The 24,187-nt window shown below is 47.2% G+C and overlaps 1 protein-coding gene across 1 annotated transcript in view; it reads left to right on the top strand.

The window, feature by feature from the left end:
- The window catches only part of LOC137260026 (poly [ADP-ribose] polymerase tankyrase-1-like), a 28,588-nt gene extending 5,407 nt beyond the window's left edge, over window positions 1-23,181 (top strand). Inside the window, exons 2-3 of the mRNA XM_067797709.1 lie at window positions 21,927-22,010; window positions 22,435-23,181. Coding sequence (XP_067653810.1) covers window positions 21,927-22,010; window positions 22,435-23,033 — 683 coding nt within the window. The 3' untranslated portion in view covers window positions 23,034-23,181. The remainder of the gene's footprint in view (window positions 1-21,926; window positions 22,011-22,434) is intronic.
- Window positions 23,182-24,187: the final 1,006 nt, after the last annotated feature.

The following is a 24,187-nucleotide window of genomic DNA, read 5'->3' as shown; positions in this document are numbered from 1 at the left end:
TAATCCAACACCTGGGGCTACTCTCAACTGTAGAATATGTCTAACCTAATCCAACACGTGGGGCTACACCGACCATGTGGGGCTACTCTCAACTGTAGAATATGTCTAACCTAACCCAACATGTTGGGCTACTCTCAACTGTAGAATATGTCTAACCTAATCCAACACGTGGGGCTACACCGACCATGTGGGGTTACTCTCAACTGTAGAATATGTCTAACCTAATCCAACACGTGGGGCTACACCGACCATGTAGGGCTACTCTCAACTGTAGAATATGTCTAACCTAATCCAACACGTGGGGCTACACCGACCATGTGGGGCTACTTTCAACTGTAGAATATGTCTAACCTAATCCAACACGTGGGGCTACCCTCAACTGTAGAATATGTCTAACCTAACCCAACACGTGGGGCTACACCGACCATGTGGGACCACTCTCAACTGTAGAATATGTCTAACCTAATCCAACACGTGGGGCTACTCTCAACTGTAGAATATGTCTAACCTAATCCAACACGTGGGGCTACACCGACCATGTGGGGCTACTCTCAACTGTAGAATATGTCTAACCTAACCCAACATGTTAGGCTACTCTCAACTGTAGAATATGTCTAACCTAATCCAACACGTGGGGCTACACCGACCATGTGGGGCTACTCTCAACTGTAGAATATGTCTAACCTAATCCAACACGTGGGGCTACACCGACCATGTGGGGCTACTCTCAACTGTAGAATATGTCTAACCTAATCCAACACGTGGGGCTACTCTCAACTGTAGAATATGTCTAACCTAACCAAACACGTGGGGCTACAACGACCATGTGGGGCTACTCTCAGCTGTAGAATATGTCTAACCTAATCCAACACGTGGGGCTACACCGACCATGTGGGGCTACTCTCAACTGTAGAATATGTCTAACCTAATCCAACACGTAGGACCACTCTCAACTGTAGAATATGTCTAACCTAATCCAACACGTGGGGCTACACCGACCATGTGGGGCTACTTTCAACTGTAGAAAATGTCTAACCTAATCCAACACATGGGGCTACACCGACCATGTGGGGCTACTCTCATCTGTAGAATATGTCTAACCTAATCCAACACGTGGGGCTACACCGACCATGTGGGGCTACTCTCAACTGTAGAATATGTCTAACCTAATCCAACACGTCGGGCTACCCTCAACTGTAGAATATGTCTAACCTAACCCAACACGTGGGGCTACACTGACCATGTGGGACTACTCTCAACTGAAGAATATGTCTAACCTAATCCAACACGTGGGGCTACTCTCAACTGTAGAACATGTCTAACCCAATCCAACACGTGGGGCTACACCGACCATGTGGGGCTACTCTCAACTGTAGAATATGTCTAACCTAACCCAACATGTTGGGCTACTCTCAACTGTAGAAAATGTCTAACCTAATCCAACACGTGGGGCTACACCGACCATGTGGGGCTACTCTCAGCTGTGGAATATGTCTAACCTAATCCAACACGTGGGGCTACACCGACCATGTGGGGCTACTCTCAACTGTAGAATATGTCTAACCTAATCCAACACGTGGGGCTACACCGACCATGTGGGGCTACTCTCAACTGTAGAATATGTCTAACCTAATCCAACACGTGGGGCTACACCGACCATGTGGTGCTACTCTCAACTGTAGAATATGTCTAACCTAATCCAACACGTGGGGCTACCCTCAACTGTAAAATTTGTCTAACCTAATCCAACACGTGGGGCTACACCGACCATGTGGGACTACTCTCAACTGTAGAATATGTCTAACCTAATCCAACACGTGGGGCTACTCTCAACTGTAGAATATGTCTAACCTAATCCAACACGTGGGGCTACACCGACCATGTGGGGCTACTCTCAACTGTAGAATATGTCTAACCTAACCCAACATGTTGGGCTACTCTCAACTGTACAATATGTCTAACCTAATCCAACACGTGGGGCTACACCGACCATGTGGGGTTACTCTCAACTGTAGAATATGTCTAACCTAATCCAACACGTTGGGCTACACCGACCATGTGGGGCTACTCTCAACTGTAGAATATGTCTAACCTAATCCAACGCGTGGGGCTACTCTGTACTGTAGAACATGTCTAACCTAACCCAACACGTGGGGCTACACCGACCATGTGGGGCTACTCTCAACTGTAGAATATGTCTAACCTAATCCAACACGTGGGGCTATACCGACCATGTGGGGCTACTCTCAACTGTAGAATATGTCTAACCTAATCCAACACGTGGGGCTACATCGACCATGTGGGGCTACTCTCAACTGTAGAATATGTCTAACCTAACCGACCATGTGGGGCTACTCTCAACTGTAGAATATGTCTAACCTAATCCAACGCGTGGGGCTACTCTGTACTGTAGAACATGTCTAACCTAACCAAACACGTGGGGCTACACCGACCATGTGGGGCTACTCTCAACTGTAGAATATGTCTAACCTAATCCAACACGTGGGGCTACACCGACCATGTGGGGCTACTCTCAACTGTAGAATATGTCTAACCTAATCCAACACGTGGGGCTACTCTCAACTGTAGAATATGTCTAACCTAATCCAACACGTGGGGCTACACCGACCATGTGGGGCTACTCTCAACTGTAGAATATGTCTAACCTAATCCAACACGTGGGGCTACACCGACCATGTGGGGCTACTCTCAACTGTAGAATATGTCTAACCTAACCCAACATGTTGGGCTACTCTCAACTGTAGAATATGTCTAACCTAATCCAACACGTGGGGCTACACCGACCATGTGGGGCTACTCTCAGCTGTAGAATATGTCTAACCTAATCCAACACGTGGGGCTACACCGACCATGTGGGGCTACTCTCAACTGTAGAATATGTCTAACCTAATCCAACACGTGGGGCTACACCGACCATGTGGGGCTACTCTCAACTGTAGAATATGTCTAACCTAATCCAACACGTGGGGCTACACCGACCATGTGGGGCTACTCTCAACTGTAGAATATGTCTAACCTAATCCAACACGTGGGGCTACACCGACCATGTGGGGCTACTCTCAACTGTAGAATATGTCTAACCTAATCCAACACGTGGGGCTACACCGACCATGTGGGACTACTCTCAACTGTAGAATATGTCTAACCTAATCCAACACCTGGGGCTACTCTCAACTGTAGAATATGTCTAACCTAATCCAACACGTGGGGCTACACCGACCATGTGGGGCTACTCTCAACTGTAGAATATGTCTAACCTAACCCAACATGTTGGGCTACTCTCAACTGTAGAATATGTCTAACCTAATCCAACACGTGGGGCTACACCGACCATGTGGGGTTACTCTCAACTGTAGAATATGTCTAACCTAATCCAACACGTTGGGCTACACCGACCATGTGGGGCTACTCTCAACTGTAGAATATGTCTAACCTAATCCAACGCGTGGGGCTACTCTGTACTGTAGAACATGTCTAACCTAACCAAACACGTGGGGCTACACCGACCATGTGGGGCTACTCTCAACTATAGAATATGTCTAACCTAATCCAACACGTGGGGCCACTCTCAACTGTAGAATATGTCTAACCTAATCCAACACGTGGGGCTACACCGACCATGTGGGGCTACTCTCAACTGTAGAATATGTCTAACCTAATCCAACACGTGGGGCTATACCGACCATGTGGGGCTACTCTCAACTGTAGAATATGTCTAACCTAATCCAACACGTGGGGCTACATCGACCATGTGGGGCTACTCTCAACTGTAGAATATGTCTAACCTAACCGACTATGTGGGACTACTCTCAACTGTAGAATATGTCTAACCTAATCCAACACGTGGGGCTACACCGACCATGTGGGGCTACTCTCAACTGTAGAATATGTCTAACCTAATCCAACACGTGGGGCTACACCGACCATGTGGGGATACTCTCAACTGTAGAATGTGTCTAACCTAATCCAACACGTGGGGCTACTCTCAACTGTAGAATATGTCTAACCTAACCCAACACGTGGGGCTACACCGACCATATGGGGCTACTCTCAACTGTAGAATATGTCTAACCTAATCCAACACGTGGGGCTACACCGACCATGTGGGGCTACTCTCAACTGTAGAATATGTCTAACCTAATCCAACACGTGGGGCTACACCGACCATGTGGGGCTACTCTCAACTGTAGAATATGTCTAACCTAATCCAACACGTGGGGCTACACCGACCATGTGGGGCTACTCTCAACTGTAGAATATGTCTAACCTAATCCAACACGTGGGGCTACCCTCAACTGTAGAATATGTCTAACCTAACCCAACACGTGGGGCTACACCGACCATGTGGGACTACTCTCAACTGTAGAATATGTCTAACCTAATCCAACACGTGGGGCTACTCTCAACTGTAGAATATGTCTAACCTAATCCAACACGTGGGGCTACACCGACCATGTGGGGCTACTCTCAACTGTAGAATATGTCTAACCTAACCCAACATCTTGGGCTACTCTCAACTGTAGAATATGTCTAACCTAATCCAACACGTGGGGCTACACCGACCATGTGGGGCTACTCTCAACTGTAGAATATGTCTAACCTAATCCAACACGTGGGGCTACTCTCAACTGTAGAATATGTCTAACCTAACCCAACACGTGGGGCTACACCGACCATGTGGGGCTACTCTCAACTGTAGAATATGTCTAACCTAATCCAACACGTGGGGCTACACCGACCATGTGGGGCTACTCTCAACTGTAGAATATGTCTAACCTAATCCAACACGTGGGGCTACACCGACCATGTGGTGCTACTCTCAACTGTAGAATATGTCTAACCTAATCCAACACGTGGGGCTACCCTCAACTGTAAAATATGTCTAACCTAATCCAACACGTGGGGCTACACCGACCATGTGGGACTACTCTCAACTGTAGAATATGTCTAACCTAATCCAACACGTGGGGCTACTCTCAACTGTAGAATATGTCTAACCTAATCCAACACGTGGGGCTACACCGACCATGTGGGGCTACTCTCAACTGTAGAATATGTCTAACCTAACCCAACATGTTGGGCTACTCTCAACTGTACAATATGTCTAACCTAATCCAACACGTGGGGCTACACCGACCATGTGGGGTTACTCTCAACTGTAGAATATGTCTAACCTAATCCAACACGTTGGGCTACACCGACCATGTGGGGCTACTCTCAACTGTAGAATATGTCTAACCTAATCCAACGCGTGGGGCTACTCTGTACTGTAGAACATGTCTAACCTAACCCAACACGTGGGGCTACACCGACCATGTGGGGCTACTCTCAACTGTAGAATATGTCTAACCTAATCCAACACGTGGGGCTATACCGACCATGTGGGGCTACTCTCAACTGTAGAATATGTCTAACCTAATCCAACACGTGGGGCTACATCGACCATGTGGGGCTACTCTCAACTGTAGAATATGTCTAACCTAACCGACCATGTGGGGCTACTCTCAACTGTAGAATATGTCTAACCTAATCCAACGCGTGGGGCTACTCTGTACTGTAGAACATGTCTAACCTAACCAAACACGTGGGGCTACACCGACCATGTGGGGCTACTCTCAACTGTAGAATATGTCTAACCTAATCCAACACGTGGGGCTACACCGACCATGTGGGGCTACTCTCAACTGTAGAATATGTCTAACCTAATCCAACACGTGGGGCTACTCTCAACTGTAGAATATGTCTAACCTAATCCAACACGTGGGGCTACACCGACCATGTGGGGCTACTCTCAACTGTAGAATATGTCTAACCTAATCCAACACGTGGGGCTACACCGACCATGTGGGGCTACTCTCAACTGTAGAATATGTCTAACCTAACCCAACATGTTGGGCTACTCTCAACTGTAGAATATGTCTAACCTAATCCAACACGTGGGGCTACACCGACCATGTGGGGCTACTCTCAGCTGTAGAATATGTCTAACCTAATCCAACACGTGGGGCTACACCGACCATGTGGGGCTACTCTCAACTGTAGAATATGTCTAACCTAATCCAACACGTGGGGCTACACCGACCATGTGGGGCTACTCTCAACTGTAGAATATGTCTAACCTAATCCAACACGTGGGGCTACACCGACCATGTGGGGCTACTCTCAACTGTAGAATATGTCTAACCTAATCCAACACGTGGGGCTACACCGACCATGTGGGGCTACTCTCAACTGTAGAATATGTCTAACCTAATCCAACACGTGGGGCTACACCGACCATGTGGGACTACTCTCAACTGTAGAATATGTCTAACCTAATCCAACACCTGGGGCTACTCTCAACTGTAGAATATGTCTAACCTAATCCAACACGTGGGGCTACACCGACCATGTGGGGCTACTCTCAACTGTAGAATATGTCTAACCTAACCCAACATGTTGGGCTACTCTCAACTGTAGAATATGTCTAACCTAATCCAACACGTGGGGCTACACCGACCATGTGGGGTTACTCTCAACTGTAGAATATGTCTAACCTAATCCAACACGTTGGGCTACACCGACCATGTGGGGCTACTCTCAACTGTAGAATATGTCTAACCTAATCCAACGCGTGGGGCTACTCTGTACTGTAGAACATGTCTAACCTAACCAAACACGTGGGGCTACACCGACCATGTGGGGCTACTCTCAACTATAGAATATGTCTAACCTAATCCAACACGTGGGGCCACTCTCAACTGTAGAATATGTCTAACCTAATCCAACACGTGGGGCTACACCGACCATGTGGGGCTACTCTCAACTGTAGAATATGTCTAACCTAATCCAACACGTGGGGCTATACCGACCATGTGGGGCTACTCTCAACTGTAGAATATGTCTAACCTAATCCAACACGTGGGGCTACATCGACCATGTGGGGCTACTCTCAACTGTAGAATATGTCTAACCTAACCGACTATGTGGGACTACTCTCAACTGTAGAATATGTCTAACCTAATCCAACACGTGGGGCTACACCGACCATGTGGGGCTACTCTCAACTGTAGAATATGTCTAACCTAATCCAACACGTGGGGCTACACCGACCATGTTCGGCTACTCTCAACTGTAGAATGTGTCTAACCTAATCCAACACGTGGGGCTACTCTCAACTGTAGAATATGTCTAACCTAACCCAACACGTGGGGCTACACCGACCATATGGGGCTACTCTCAACTGTAGAATATGTCTAACCTAATCCAACACGTGGGGCTACACCGACCATGTGGGGCTACTCTCAACTGTAGAATATGTCTAACCTAATCCAACACGTGGGGCTACACCGACCATGTGGGGCTACTCTCAACTGTAGAATATGTCTAACCTAATCCAACACGTGGGGCTACACCGACCATGTGGGGCTACTCTCAACTGTAGAATATGTCTAACCTAATCCAACACGTGGGGCTACCCTCAACTGTAGAATATGTCTAACCTAACCCAACACGTGGGGCTACACCGACCATGTGGGACTACTCTCAACTGTAGAATATGTCTAACCTAATCCAACACGTGGGGCTACTCTCAACTGTAGAATATGTCTAACCTAATCCAACACGTGGGGCTACACCGACCATGTGGGGCTACTCTCAACTGTAGAATATGTCTAACCTAACCCAACATCTTGGGCTACTCTCAACTGTAGAATATGTCTAACCTAATCCAACACGTGGGGCTACACCGACCATGTGGGGCTACTCTCAACTGTAGAATATGTCTAACCTAATCCAACACGTGGGGCTACTCTCAACTGTAGAATATGTCTAACCTAACCCAACACGTGGGGCTACACCGACCATGTGGGGCTACTCTCAAACGTAGAATATGTCTAACCTAATCCAACACGTGGGGCTACACCGACCATGTGGGGCTACTCTCAACTGTAGAATATGTCTAACCTAATCCAACACGTGGGGCTACACCGACCATGTGGGGCTACTCTCAACTGTAGAATATGTCTAACCTAATCCAACACGTGGGGCTACACCGACCATGTGGGGCTACTCTCAACTGTAGAATATGTCTAACCTAATCCAACATGTGGGGCTACACCGACCATGTGGGGCTACTCTCAACTGTAGAATATGTCTAACCTAATCCAACACGTGGGGCTACCCTCAACTGTAGAATATGTCTAACCTAACCCAACACGTGGGGCTACACCGACCATGTGGGACTACTCTCAACTGTAGAATATGTCTAACCTAACCTAACACGTGGGGCTACTCTCAGCTGTAGAATATGTCTAACCTAATCCAACACGTGGGGCTACACCGACCATGTGTGGCTACTCTCAACTGTAGAATATGTCTAACCTAACCCAACATGTTGGGCTATTCTCAACTGTAGAATATGTCTAACCTAACCAAACACGTGGGGCTACACCGACCATGTGGGGCTACTCTCAACTCTAGAATATGTCTTACCTAATCCAACACGTGGGGCTACACCGACCATGTGGGGCTACTCTCAACTGTAGAATATGTCTAACCTAATCCAACACGTGGGGCCACTCTCAACTGTAGAATATGTCTAACCTAATCCAACACGTGGGACTACACCGACCATGTGGGGCTACTCTCAACTGTAGAATATGTCTATCCTAATCCAACACGTGGGGCTACACCGACCATGTGGGGCTACTCTCAACTGTAGAATATGTCTAACCTAATCCAACATGTGGGGCTACACCGACCATGTGGGGCTACTCTCAACTGTAGAATATGTCTATCCTAATCCAACACGTGGGGCTACACCGACCATGTGGGGCTACTCTCAACTGTAGAATATGTCTAACCAAACCCAACACGTGGGGCTACACCGACCATGTGGGACTACTCTCAACTGTAGAATATGTCTAAACTAACCCAACACGTGGGGCTACTCTCAACTGTAGAATATGTCTAACCTAATCCAACACGTGGGGCTACACCGACCATGTGTGGCTACTCTCAACTGTAGAATATGTCTAACCTAACCCAACATGTTGGGCTATTCTCAACTGTAGAATATGTCTAACCTAACCAAACACGTGGGGCTACACCGACCATGTGGGCTACTCTCAACTGTAGAATATGTCTAACCTAATCCAACAAGTTTGGCTACACCGACCATGTGGGGCTACTCTCATCTGTAGAATATGTCTAACCTAATCCAACACGTAGGGCTACACCAACCATGTGGGGCTACTCTCAACTGTAGAATATGTCTAACCTAATCCAACACGTGGGGCTACACCGACCATGTGGGGCTACTCTCAACTGTAGAATATGTCTACCCTAATCCAACACGTGGGGCTACTCTCAACTGTAGAATATGTCTAACCTAACCCAACACGTGGGGCTACTCCGACCATGTGGGGCTACTTTCAAACGTAGAATATGTCTAACCTAGTCCAACACGTGGGGCTACACCGACCATGTGGGGCTACTCTCAACTGTAGAATATGTCTAACCTAATCCAACACGTGGGGCTACACCGACCATGTGGGGCTACTCTCAACTGTAGAATATGTCTAACCTAATCCAACACGTGGGGCTACACCGACCATGTGGGGCTACTCTCAACTGTAGAATACGTCTAACCTAATCCAACACGTGGGGCTACCCTCAACTGTAGAATATGTCTAACCCAACCCAACACGTGGGGCTACACCGACCATGTGGGACTACTCTCAACTGTAGAATATGTCTAACCTAATCCAACACGTGGGGCTGCTCTCAACTGTAGAATATGTCTAACCTAATCCAACACGTGGGGCTACACCGACCATGTGGGGCTACTCTCAACTGTAGAATATGTTTAGCCTAACCCAACATGTTGGGCTACTCTCAACTGTACAATATGTCTAACCTAATCCAACACGTGGGGCTACACCGACCATGTGGGGCTACTTTCAGCTGTAGAATATGTCTAACCTAATCCAACACGTGGGGCTACACCGACCATGTGGGGCTACTCTCAACTGTAGAATATGTCTAACCTAATCCAACACGTGGGGCTACACCGACCATGTGGGGCTACCCTCAACTGTAGAATATGTCTAACCTAATCCAACACGTGGGGCTACACCGACCATGTGGGGCTACTCTCAACTGTTGAATATGTCTAACCTAATAAAACACGTGGGGCTACACCGACCATGTGGGGCTACTCTCAACTGTAGAATATGTCTAACCTAATCCAACACGTTGGGCTACCCTCAACTGTAGAATATGTCTAACCTAACCCAACACGTGGGGCTACACCGACCATGTGGGACTACTCTCAACTGTAGAATATGTCTAACCTAATCCAACACGTGGGGCTACTCTCAACTGTAGAATATGTCTAACCTAATCCAACACGTGGGGCTACACCGACCATGTGGGACTACTCTCAACTGTAGAATATGTCTAACCTAATCCAACACGTGGGGCTACTCTCAACTGTAGAATATGTCTAACCTAATCCAACACGTGGGGCTACACCGACCATGTGGGGCTACTATCAACTGTAGAATATGTCTAACCTAATCCAACACGTGGGGCTACACCGACCATGTGGGGCTACTCTCAACTGTAGAATATGTCTAACCTAATCCAACACGTGGGGCTACTCTCAACTGTAGAATATGTCTAACCTAACCAAACACGTGGGGCTACACCGACCATGTGGGGCTACTCTCAACTGTAGAATATGTCTAACCTAATCCAACACGTGGGGCTACACCGACCATGTGGGGCTACTCTCAACTGTAGAATATGTCTAACCTAATCCAACACGTGGGGCCACTCTCAACTGTAGAATATGTCTAACCTAATCCAACACGTGCGGCTACACCGACCATGTGGGGCTACTCTCAACTGTAGAATATGTCTAACCTAATCCAACACGTGGGGCTAGATCGACCATGTGGGGCTACTCTCAACTGTAGAATATGTCTAACCTAACCGACTTTGTGGGACTACTCTCAACTGTAGAATATGTCTAACCTAATTCAACACGTGGGGCTACACCGACCATGTGGGGCTACTCTCAACTGTAGAATATGTCTAACCTAATCCAACACGTGGGGCTACACCGACCATGTGGGACTAATCTCAACTGTAGAATATGTCTAACCTAACTCAACACGTGGGGCTACACTGACAATGTGGGGCTACTCTCAACTGTAGAATATGTCTAACCTAACCCAACATTCGGGCTACACCGACCATGTCGGGCTACTCTCAACTGTAGAATATGTCTAACCTAACCCAACATGTGGGGCTACACCGACCATGTGGGGCTACTCTCAACTGTAGAATACGTCTAACCTAACCCAACACGTGGGGCTACACCGACCATGTGGTGCTACTCTCAACTGTAGAATATGTCTAACCTATCCCAACACGTGGGGCTACACCGACCATGTGGGGCTACTCTCAACTGTAGAATATGTCTAACCTAATCCAACACGTGGGGCTACACCGACCATGTGGGGCTACTCTCAACTGTAGAATATGTCTAACCTAACCCAACACGTGGGGCTACACCGACCATGTGGGGCTACTCTCAACTGTAGAATATGTCTAGCCTAATCCAACACGTGGGGCTACTCTCAACTGTAGAACATGTCTAACCTAACCCAACACGTGGGGCTACACCGACCATGTGGGGCTACTCTCAACTGTAGAATATGTGTAACCTAATCCAACACGTGGGGCTACACCGACCATGTGGGGCTACTCTCAACTGTAGAACATGTCGAACCTAATCCAACACGTGGGGCTACACCGACCATGTGGGGCTACTCTCAACTTTAGAATATGTCTAACCTAATCCAACACGTGGGGCTACACCGACCATGTGGGACTACTCTCAACTGTAGAATATGTCTAACCTAATCCAACATGTGGGGCTACTCTCAACTGTAGAATATGTCTAACCTAATCCAACACGTGGGGCTACACCGACCATGTGGGGCTACTCTCAACTGTAGAATGTGTCTAACCTAATCCAACACGTGGGGCTACACCGACCATGTGGGGCTACTCTCAACTGTAGAATGTGTCTAACCTAATCCAACACGTGGGGCTACACCGACCATGTGGGGCTACTCTCAACTGTAGAATATGTCTAACCTAATCCAACACGTGGGGCTACACCGACCATGTGGGGCTACTCTCAACTGTAGAATATGTCTAACCTAATCCAACACGTGGGGCTACACCGACCATGTGGGGCTACTCTCAACTGTAGAATATGTCTAACCTAATCCAACACGTTGGGCTACCCTCAACTGTAGAATATGTCTAACCTAACCCAACACGTGGGGCTACACCGACCATGTGGGACTACTATCAACTGTAGAATATGTCTAACCTAATCCAACACGTGGGGCTACTCTCAACTGTAGAATATGTCTAACCTAATCCAACACGTGGGGCTACACCGACCATGTGGGGCTACTCTCAACTGTAGAATATGTCTAACCTAACCCAACATGTTGGACTACTCTCAACTGTAGAATATGTCTAACCTAATCCAACACGTGGGGCTACACTGACCATGTGGGGCTACTCTCAACTGTAGAATATGTCTAACCTAATCCAACACGTGGGGCTACACCGACCATGTGGGACTACTCTCAACTGTAGAATATGTCTAACCTAATCCAACACGTGGGGCTACTCTCAACTGTAGAATATGTCTAACCTAATCCAACACGTGGGGCTACATCGACCATGTGGGGCTACTCTCAACTGTAGAATATGTCTAACCTAACCGACTATGTGGGACTACTCTCAACTGTAGAATTTGTCAAACCTAATTCAACACGTGGGGCTACACCGACCATGTGGGGCTACTCTCAACTGTAGAATATGTCTAACCTAATCCAACACGTGGGGCTACACCGACCATGTGGGGCTACTCTCAGCTGTAGAATATGTCTAACCTAACCCAACACGTGGGGCTACACTGACAATGTGGGGCTACTCTCAACTGTAGAATATGTCTAACCTAACCCAACATGTCGGGCTACACCGACAATGTCGGGCTACTCTCAACTGTAGAATATGTCTAACCTAACCCAACATGTGGGGCTACACCGACCATGTGGGGCTACTCTCAACTGTAGAATACGTCTAACCTAACCCAACACGTGGGGCTACACCGACCATGTGGTGCTACTCTCAACTGTAGAATATGTCTAACCTATCCCAACACGTGGGGCTACACCCACCATGTGGGGCTACTCTCAACTGTAGAATATGTCTAACCTAATCCAACACGTGGGGCTACACCGACCATGTGGGGCTACTCTCAACTGTAGAATATGTCTAACCTAACCCAACACGTGGGGCTACACCGACCATGTGGGGCTACTCTCAACTGTAGAATATGTCTAACCTAATCCAACACGTGGGGCTACTCTCAACTGTAGAATATGTCTAACCTAACCCAACACGTGGGGCTACACCGACCATGTGGGGCTACTCTCAAACGTAGAATATGTCTAACCTAATCCAACACGTGGGGCTACACCGACCATGTGGGGCTACTCTCAACTGTAGAATATGTCTAACCTAATCCAACACCTGGGGCTACACCGACCATGTGGGACTACTCTCAACTGTAGAATATGTCTAACCTAATCCTACACGTGGGGCTACTCTCAACTGTAGAATATGTCTAACCTAATCCAACACGTGGGGCTACACCGACCATGTGGGGCTACTCTCAGCTGTAGAATATGTCTAACCTAACCCAACATGTTGGGCTACTCTCAACTGTAGAATATGTCTAACCTAATCCAACACGTGGGGCTACACCGACCACGTGGGGCTACTCTCAACTGTAGAATATGTCTAACCTAATCCAACACGTGGGGCTACACCGACCATGTGGGGCTACTCTCAACTGTAGAATATGTCTAACCTAATCCAACACGTGGGGCTACACCGACCATGTGGGGCTACTCTCAACTGTAGAATATGTCTAACCTAATCCAACACGTGGGGCTACACCGACCATGTGGGGCTACTCTCAACTGTAGAATATGTCTACCCTAATCCAACACGTGGGGCTACACCGACCATGTGGGGCTACTCTCAACTGTAGAATATGTCTAACCTAATCCAACACGTGGGGCTACACCGACCATGTGGGGCTACTCTCAACTGTAGAATGTGTCTAACCTATTCCAACACGTATGCCTACCCTCAACTGTAGAATATGTCTAACCAAACCCAACACGTGGGGCTACACCGACCATGTGGGGCTACTCTCAACTGTAGAATATGTCTAACCTAACCGACTATGTGGGACTACTCTCAACTGTAGAATATGTCAAACCTAATTCAACACGTGGGGCTACACCGACCATGTGGGGCTACTCTCAACTGTAGAATATGTCTAACCTAATCCAACACGTGGGGCTACACCGACCATGTGGGGCTACTCTCAGCTGTAGAATATGTCTAACCTAACCCAACACGTGGGGCTACACTGACAATGTGGGGCTACTCTCAACTGTAGAATATGTCTAACCTAACTCAACATGTCGGGCTACACCGACCATGTCGGGCTACTCTCAACTGTAGAATATGTCTAACCTAACCCAACATGTGGGGCTACACCGACCATGTGGGGCTACTCTCAACTGTAGAATACGTCTAACCTAACCCAACACGTGGGGCTACACCGACCATGTGGTGCTACTCTCAACTGTAGAATATGTCTAACCTATCCCAACACGTGGGGCTACACCCACCATGTGGGGCTACTCTCAACTGTAGAATATGTCTAACCTAATCCAACACGTGGGGCTACACCGACCATGTGGGGCTACTCTCAACTGTAGAATATGTCTAACCTAACCCAACACGTGGGGCTACACCAACCATGTGGGGCTACTCTCAACTGTAGAATATGTCTAACCTAATCCAACACGTGGGGCTACTCTCAACTGTAGAATATGTCTAACCTAACCCAACACGTGGGGCTACACCGACCATGTGGGGCTACTCTCAAACGTAGAATATGTCTAACCTAATCCAACACGTGGGGCTACACCGACCATGTGGGGCTACTCTCAACTGTAGAATATGTCTAACCTAATCCAACACGTGGGGCTACACCGACCATGTGGGACTACTCTCAACTGTAGAATATGTCTAACCTAATCCTACACGTGGGGCTACTCTCAACTGTAGAATATGTCTAACCTAATCCAACACGTGGGGCTACACCGACCATGTGGGGCTACTCTCAGCTGTAGAATATGTCTAACCTAACCCAACATGTTGGGCTACTCTCAACTGTAGAATATGTCTAACCTAATCCAACACGTGGGGCTACACCGACCATGTGGGGCTACTCTCAACTGTAGAATATGTCTAACCTAATCCAACACGTGGGGCTACACCGACCATGTGGGGCTACTCTCAACTGTAGAATATGTCTAACCTAATCCAACACGTGGGGCTACACCGACCATGTGGGGCTACTCTCAACTGTAGAATATGTCTAACCTAATCCAACACGTGGGGCTACACCGACCATGTGGGGCTACTCTCAACTGTAGAATATGTCTAACCTAATCCAACACGTGGGGCTACACCGACCATGTGGGGCTACTCTCAACTGTAGAATGTGTCTAACCTAATCCAACACGTAGGCCTACCCTCAACTGTAGAATATGTCTAACCAAACCCAACACGTGGGGCTACACCGACCATGTGGGACTACTCTCAACTGTAGAATATGTCTAACCTAATCCAACACGTGGGGCTACTCTCAACTGTAGAATATATCTAACCTAATCCAACACGTGGGGCTACACCGACCATGTGGGGCTACTCTCAACTGTAGAATATGTCTAACCTAACCCAACATGTTGGGCTACTCTCAACTGTAGAATATGTCTAACCTAATCCAACACGTGGGGCTACACCGACCATGTGGGGCTACTCTCAACTGTAGAATATGTCTAACCTAATCCAACACGTGGGGCTACACCGACCATGTGGGGCTACTCTCAACTGTAGAATATGTCTAACCTAATCCAACACGTGGGGCTACTCTCAGCTGTAGAATATGTCTAACCTAACCAAACACGTGGGGCTACACCGACCATGTGGGGCTACTCTCAACTGTAGAATATGTCTAACCTAATCGAACACGTGGGGCTACACCGACCATGTGGGGCTACTCTCAACTGTAGAATATGTCTAACCTAATCCAACACTTGGGGCCACTCTCAACTGTAGAATATGTCTAACCTAATCCAACACGTGGGGCTACACCGACCATGTGGGGCTACTCTCAACTGTAGAATATGTCTAACCTAATCCAACACGTTTGGCTACACCGACCATGTGGGGCTACTCTCAACTGTAGAATATGTCTAACCTAATCCAACACGTGGGGCTACATCGACCATGTGGGGCTACTCTCAAATGTAGAATATGTCTAACCTAACCGACTATGTGGGACTACTCTCAACTGTAGAATATGTCTAACCTAATCCAACACGTGGGGCTACACCGACCATGTGGGGCTACTCTCAACTGTAGAATATGTCTAACCTAATCCAACACGTGGGGCTACACCGACCATGTGGGGCTACTCTCAACTGTAGAATATGTCTAGCCTAATCCAACACGTGGGCCTACTCTCAACTGTAGAATATGTCTAACCTAACCCAACACGTTTGGCTACACCGACCATGTGGGGCTACTCTCAGCTGTAGAATATGTCTAACCTAATCCAACACGTGGGGCTACACCGACCATGTGGGGCTACTCTCAACTGTAGAATATGTCTAACCTAACCCAACATGTCGGGCTACACCGACCATGTGGGGCTACTCTCAACTGTAGAATATGTCTAACCTAACCCAACATGTGGGGCTACACCGACCATGTGGGGCTACTCTCAACTGTAGAATACGTCTAACCTAACCCAACACGTGGGGCTACACCGACCATGTGGTGCTACTCTCAACTGTAGAATATGTCTAACCTATCCCAACACGTGGGGCTACACCGACCATGTGGGGCTACTCTCAACTGTAGAATATGTCTAACCTAATCCAACACGTGGGGCTACACCGACCATGTGGGGCTACTCTCAACTGTAGAATATGTCTAACCTAATCCAACACGTGGGGCTACACCGACCATGTGGGGCTACTCTCAACTGTAGAATATGTCTAACCTAATCCAACATGTGGGGCTACTCTCAACTGTAGAATATGTCTAACCTAATCCAACACGTGGGGCTACACCGACCATGTGGTGCTACTCTCAACTGTAGAATATGTCTAACCTAATCCAACACGTGGGACTACTCTCAACTGTAGAATATGTCTAACCTAATCCAACACGTGGGGCTACTCTCAACTGTAGAATATGTCTAACCTAGCCCAACACGTGGGGCTACACCGACCATGTGGGGCTACTCTCAACTGTAGAATATGTCTAACCTAATCCAACACGTGGGGCTACTCTCAACTGTAGAATATGTCTAACCTAATCCAACACATGGGGCTACTCTCAACTGTAGAATATGTCTAACCTAACCCAACACGTGGGGCTACACCGACCATGTGGGGCTACTCTCAACTGTAGAATATGTCTAACCTAATCCAACACGTGGGGCTACACCGACCATGTGGGGCTACTCTCAACTGTAGAATATGTCTAACCTAATCCAACACGTGGGGCTACTCTCAACTGTAGAATATGTCTAACCTAATCCAACACGTGGGGCTACACCGACCATGTGGGGCTACTCTCAACTGTAGAATATGTCTATCCTAATCCAACACGTGGGGCTACACCGACCATGTGGGGCTACTCTCAACTGTAGAATATGTCTATCCTAATCCAACATGTGGGGCTACACCGACCATGTGGGGCTACTCTCAACTGTAGAATATGTCTAACCTAATCCAACACGTTTGGCTACACCGACCATGTGGGGCTACTCTCAACTGTAGAATATGTCTAACCTAATCCAACACGTGGGGCTACATCGACCATGTGGGGCTACTCTCAAATGTAGAATATGTCTAACCTAACCGACTATGTGGGACTACTCTCAACTGTAGAATATGTCTAACCTAATCCAACACGTGGGGCTACACCGACCATGTGGGGCTACTCTCAACTGTAGAATATGTCTAACCTAATCCAACACGTGGGGCTACACCGACCATGTGGGGCTACTCTCAACTGTAGAATATGTCTAACCTAATCCAACACGTGGGGCTACATCGACCATGTGGGGCTACTCTCAAATGTAGAATATGTCTAACCTAACCGACTATGTGGGACTACTCTCAACTGTAGAATATGTCTAACCTAATCCAACACGTGGGGCTACACCGACCATGTGGGGCTACTCTCAACTGTAGAATATGTCTAACCTAATCCAACACGTGGGGCTACACCGACCATGTGGGGCTACTCTCAACTGTAGAATATGTCTAGCCTAATCCAACACGTGGGCCTACTCTCAACTGTAGAATATGTCTAACCTAACCCAACACGTTTGGCTACACCGACCATGTGGGGCTACTCTCAGCTGTAGAATCTGTCTAACCTAATCCAACACGTGGGGCTACACCGACCATGTGGGGCTACTCTCAACTGTAGAATATGTCTAACCTAACCCAACATGTCGGGCTACACCGACCATGTGGGGCTACTCTCAACTGTAGAATATGTCTAACCTAACCCAACATGTGGGGCTACACCGACCATGTGGGGCTACTCTCAACTGTAGAATACGTCTAACCTAACCCAACACGTGGGGCTACACCGACCATGTGGTGCTACTCTCAACTGTAGAATATGTCTAACCTATCCCAACACGTGGGGCTACACCGACCATGTGGGGCTACTCTCAACTGTAGAATATGTCTAACCTAATCCAACACGTGGGGCTACACCGACCATGTGGGGCTACTCTCAACTGTAGAATATGTCTAACCTAATCCAACACGTGGGGCTACACCGACCATGTGGGGCTACTCTCAACTGTAGAATATGTCTAACCTAATCCAACATGTGGGGCTACTCTCAACTGTAGAATATGTCTAACCTAATCCAACACGTGGGGCTACACCGACCATGTGGTGCTACTCTCAACTGTAGAATATGTCTAACCTAATCCAACACGTGGGACTACTCTCAACTGTAGAATATGTCTAACCTAATCCAACACGTGGGGCTACTCTCAACTGTAGAATATGTCTAACCTAGCCCAACACGTGGGGCTACACCGACCATGTGGGGCTACTCTCAACTGTAGAATATGTCTAACCTAATCCAACACGTGGGGCTACTCTCAACTGTAGAATATGTCTAACCTAATCCAACACATGGGGCTACTCTCAACTGTAGAATATGTCTAACCTAACCCAACACGTGGGGCTACACCGACCATGTGGGGCTACTCTCAACTGTAGAATATGTCTAACCTAATCCAACACGTGGGGCTACACCGACCATGTGGGGCTACTCTCAACTGTAGAATATGTCTAACCTAATCCAACACGTGGGGCTACTCTCAACTGTAGAATATGTCTAACCTAATCCAACACGTGGGGCTACACCGACCATGTGGGGCTACTCTCAACTGTAGAATATGTCTATCCTAATCCAACACGTGGGGCTACACCGACCATGTGGGGCTACTCTCAACTGTAGAATATGTCTATCCTAATCCAACATGTGGGGCTACACCGACCATGTGGGGCTACTCTCAACTGTAGAATATGTCTAACCTAATCCAACACGTTTGGCTACACCGACCATGTGGGGCTACTCTCAACTGTAGAATATGTCTAACCTAATCCAACACGTGGGGCTACATCGACCATGTGGGGCTACTCTCAAATGTAGAATATGTCTAACCTAACCGACTATGTGGGACTACTCTCAACTGTAGAATATGTCTAACCTAATCCAACACGTGGGGCTACACCGACCATGTGGGGCTACTCTCAACTGTAGAATATGTCTAACCTAATCCAACACGTGGGGCTACACCGACCATGTGGGGCTACTCTCAACTGTAGAATATGTCTAGCCTAATCCAACACGTGGGGCTACTCTCAACTGTAGAATATGTCTAACTTAACCCAACACGTGGGGCTACACCGACCATGTGGGGCTACTCTCAGCTGTAGAATATGTCTAACCTAATCCAACACGTGGGGCTACACCGACCATGTGGGGCTACTCTCAACTGTAGAATATGTCTAACCTAACCCAACATGTCGGGCTACACCGACCATGTGGGGCTACTCTCAACTGTAGAATATGTCTAACCTAACCCAACATGTGGGGCTACACCGACCATGTGGGGCTACTCTCAACTGTAGAATACGTCTAACCTAACCCAACACGTGGGGCTACACCGACCATGTGGTGCTACTCTCAACTGTAGAATATGTCTAACCTATCCCAACACGTGGGGCTACACCGACCATGTGGGGCTACTCTCAACTGTAGAATATGTCTAACCTAATCCAACACGTGGGGCTACACCGACCATGTGGGGCTACTCTCAACTGTAGAATATGTCTAACCTAATCCAACACGTGGGGCTACACCGACCATGTGGGGCTACTCTCAACTGTAGAATATGTCTAACCTAATCCAACATGTGGGGCTACTCTCAACTGTAGAATATGTCTAACCTAATCCAACACGTGGGGCTACACCGACCATGTGGTGCTACTCTCAACTGTAGAATATGTCTAACCTAATCCAACACGTGGGGCTACTCTCAACTGTAGAATGTGTCTAACCTAATCCAACACGTGGGGCTACTCTCAACTGTAGAATATGTCTAACCTAGCCCAACACGTGGGGCTACACCGACCATGTGGGGCTACTCTCAACTGTAGAATATGTCTAACCTAGTCCAACACGTGGGGCTACTCTCAACTGTAGAATATGTCTAACCTAATCCAACACATGGGGCTACTCTCAACTGTAGAATATGTCTAACCTAACCCAACACGTGGGGCTACACCGACCATGTGGGGCTACTCTCAACTGTAGAATATGTCTAACCTAATCCAACACGTGGGGCTACACCGACCATGTGGGGCTACTCTCAACTGTAGAATATGTCTAACCTAATCCAACACGTGGGGCTACTCTCAACTGTAGAATATGTCTAACCTAATCCAACACGTGGGGCTACACCGACCATGTGGGGCTACTCTCAACTGTAGAATATGTCTATCCTAATCCAACACGTGGGGCTACACCGACCATGTGGGGCTACTCTCAACTGTAGAATATGTCTATCCTAATCCAACATGTGGGGCTACACCGACCATGTGGGGCTACTCTCAACTGTAGAATATGTCTAACCTAATCCAACACGTAGGGCTACTCTCAACTGTAGAATATGTCTAACCTAATCCAACACGTGGGGCTACACCGACCATGTGGGGCTACTCTCAACTGTAGAATATGTCTATCCTAATCCAACATGTGGGGCTACACCGACCATGTGGGGCTACTCTCAACTGTAGAATATGTCTAACCTAACCCAACACGTGGGGCTACACCGACCATGTTTGTATTTAACATTTTAAACAAGAGCAGCATCTCAACTGTAGATTCAAACTTTAAAAACTGAATTTAGGAAGTGTTCTTTTTTTCCCTGCATATGAACGCGGTCTCGATGAACAGTTACCTTATAAAAATGGAACCATACATTTTAATGCCACTGGTATAAAAGAGTTTTGCGAATCCATCCATGCATAGTACTGAATGGAAATCATTTGTGAAAAGGCGTCATCGTCAGAGGTCAGTTCTTCTAATACTTACGTGTATAGTTTTCTGAGCAACATATTGTGTTTCAGTCTCGACTGACTCGAGTCAGGATCCGGGCTGGGGCAAGTCTGTTCCACCAAAGCCAGTGACGACACAAGACTCTGATTCACATGGTAGGTGGGGAACCCAACAGAATGGAGGCCTGTTATCAGTTGCTATCAGACAACTGGAATACTAATGCTAAACAACAAACAAAACACTAATACAAGACACTAGTTATGGATGTGTAACTTCTTTATTATTTACACACGACGTTACTGGGCCCTTCATCAGGTGAATGGCAGCGAATAGTTACAGAGGTATATATAGCAGTAAGTATGTACAGGAAACCACAGAGTTCGGGTTAGAACGGTATGTAATATACATGGCATCCATAATTCCTGAAACTGCACGCCGACATTCCCGCCATGTTGGATTGTTGTCAGCCAATGGAACTGTTTAAATGGCGTAGCAGTGTCCGAGTCACGTATCAACATGATGGCAATATTGCAGATGTGACGTAGATGTCTGGTGTACATTGTTTACTTTGTGTTGCAGCGACTGCATTCCAAGCAGCACGTGACCTCTACGACGCCAGCGAGCACGGTGACCTGGAGAGAGTGAAGCGGATCCTGTCAGCGGGGAACGTAGACATCAACGCGAGAGTATGGGGGATCGGGACAGCGGTCATGGTGGCAGCATGGAGGGGACAGATTGATGTGGTGAAGTTCCTTGTGGATAGAGGGGCTAATGTGTCACTCGTGGATGAGGACGGCGACACCATCCTTCACTGGGCCTGTGAAGGAGGAGGCCTGGAGACCGTGAAGCTGATTCTCTCCCTGAAAGTGGTGGACATCAACAGTAGAGGAGTGTCCAACAAGACACCGATGATGATGGCAGAAGAGAGTGGTTATATAGATGTGGTGAAGCTCCTTGTGAGCCAAGGTGCTGATGTGTCACTTGTGGACGTGGACGGTCGCAACATCCTTCACTACGCCAGTTTTAGTGGAGACCTGGAGACCGTGAAGCTGATCCTGTCACTGAGGGTGCTCAACATCAACGCCAGGACCAACGACGGGTACACAGCGGCCAACATAGCAAAAGAATGGGGACGACAGAGTGTGTTTGATTTCCTGATGTCACGGGGTGCTCACTGAAGTCAGTGCAGTGTTATGGACGCAGACGGAGGACATGTCGTTACTGACACCGACGTAGTGAGTGCTGTTCACGTACTCGTGTGTCAGCATTCGTGATCCAAGTGAATTCTGTTTCCTTTTTGAATATGATTAAAACATTTTTAATGTATTTTCAGACATTTTGTCTTTTGTTCTGTTTGGAACCTCTCATGATCAGGTGAGACTATTGATTAGCGAGTGACTGATTGTACGTAAACGTCGCCTGTCTTAACATAAATCTGTGTTAATTTCGTTCTGAGCATATCACGAATAGACCGAACAATTTCAGCCAATCATCAGTCCTTCTTCGCTTCATGGATTTGTCAACTTACTTCCAGGGTCAAACGTTGCCTCTGAAGCAATGTGCTTCGAATCATGCTATTCACACTCGCTATATCTATTATATATTGTTGCGATTTGATGTGTACCTTCAACAAAGCCGACAAATTGAGGTGGATCAAGAAATGCGATTGGCCTCACAATCAGTTAGATGTCGACACCATCCTTCATGTAACCTGCGTCTGTTCAAAGATGAGAATTTGCACGAAGTTAGAAACTTTCGCACGTGTACAAAACCATTATTTATTTGATGACAACATATAGCAGTTTAAGACTTCGCTAATGACAATTCTTGTATCTAATACTGATTTTGCTTAACGTTTTAGTGAATACTAGGCACTGACTTGATAGACAGTAAAGTTGACATGAGGAAAACGTCGTGACACAATGTAAAGAAATCTGACAACGATCTGATTTCGGTTAGTGTCGACCAACATAGCAAAACGTGTTATATTAAGTGTTACGGTGAATAATTTGCCGTGACAAAAGGTGTAAGAAATCCCCTCAGAACCAGCAAAATATGACACTGAGAAGTCTGAAATTGTCAATAATTTTGTATTAAACAGAGAACAAGATACAACGATTTCACAAGAGAGGTTTCATGTACAATACAAATGAGTCAAATCTAAAGTAGTGGGTCACAAATATAGTAAGTGAGTGAGTTATAATTTAACGTCAAATAGGCAATATTTCAGCCATATCGTGACGAGAATAAACATGATTATACAGAACATGTAGATATTTTAAAAACCGTCATCAAAGTACGGTAAAATAACTAGAGTATCACAATTCGAGTC

Source organism: Haliotis asinina, chromosome 13, assembly GCF_037392515.1.
Source record: "Haliotis asinina isolate JCU_RB_2024 chromosome 13, JCU_Hal_asi_v2, whole genome shotgun sequence".
NCBI classification, from domain to species: Eukaryota; Metazoa; Mollusca; class Gastropoda; order Lepetellida; family Haliotidae; genus Haliotis; species Haliotis asinina.
The sequence above is the reverse complement of the archived record's forward strand: the minus strand, read 5'-3'. Positions and strand labels throughout refer to the sequence as shown.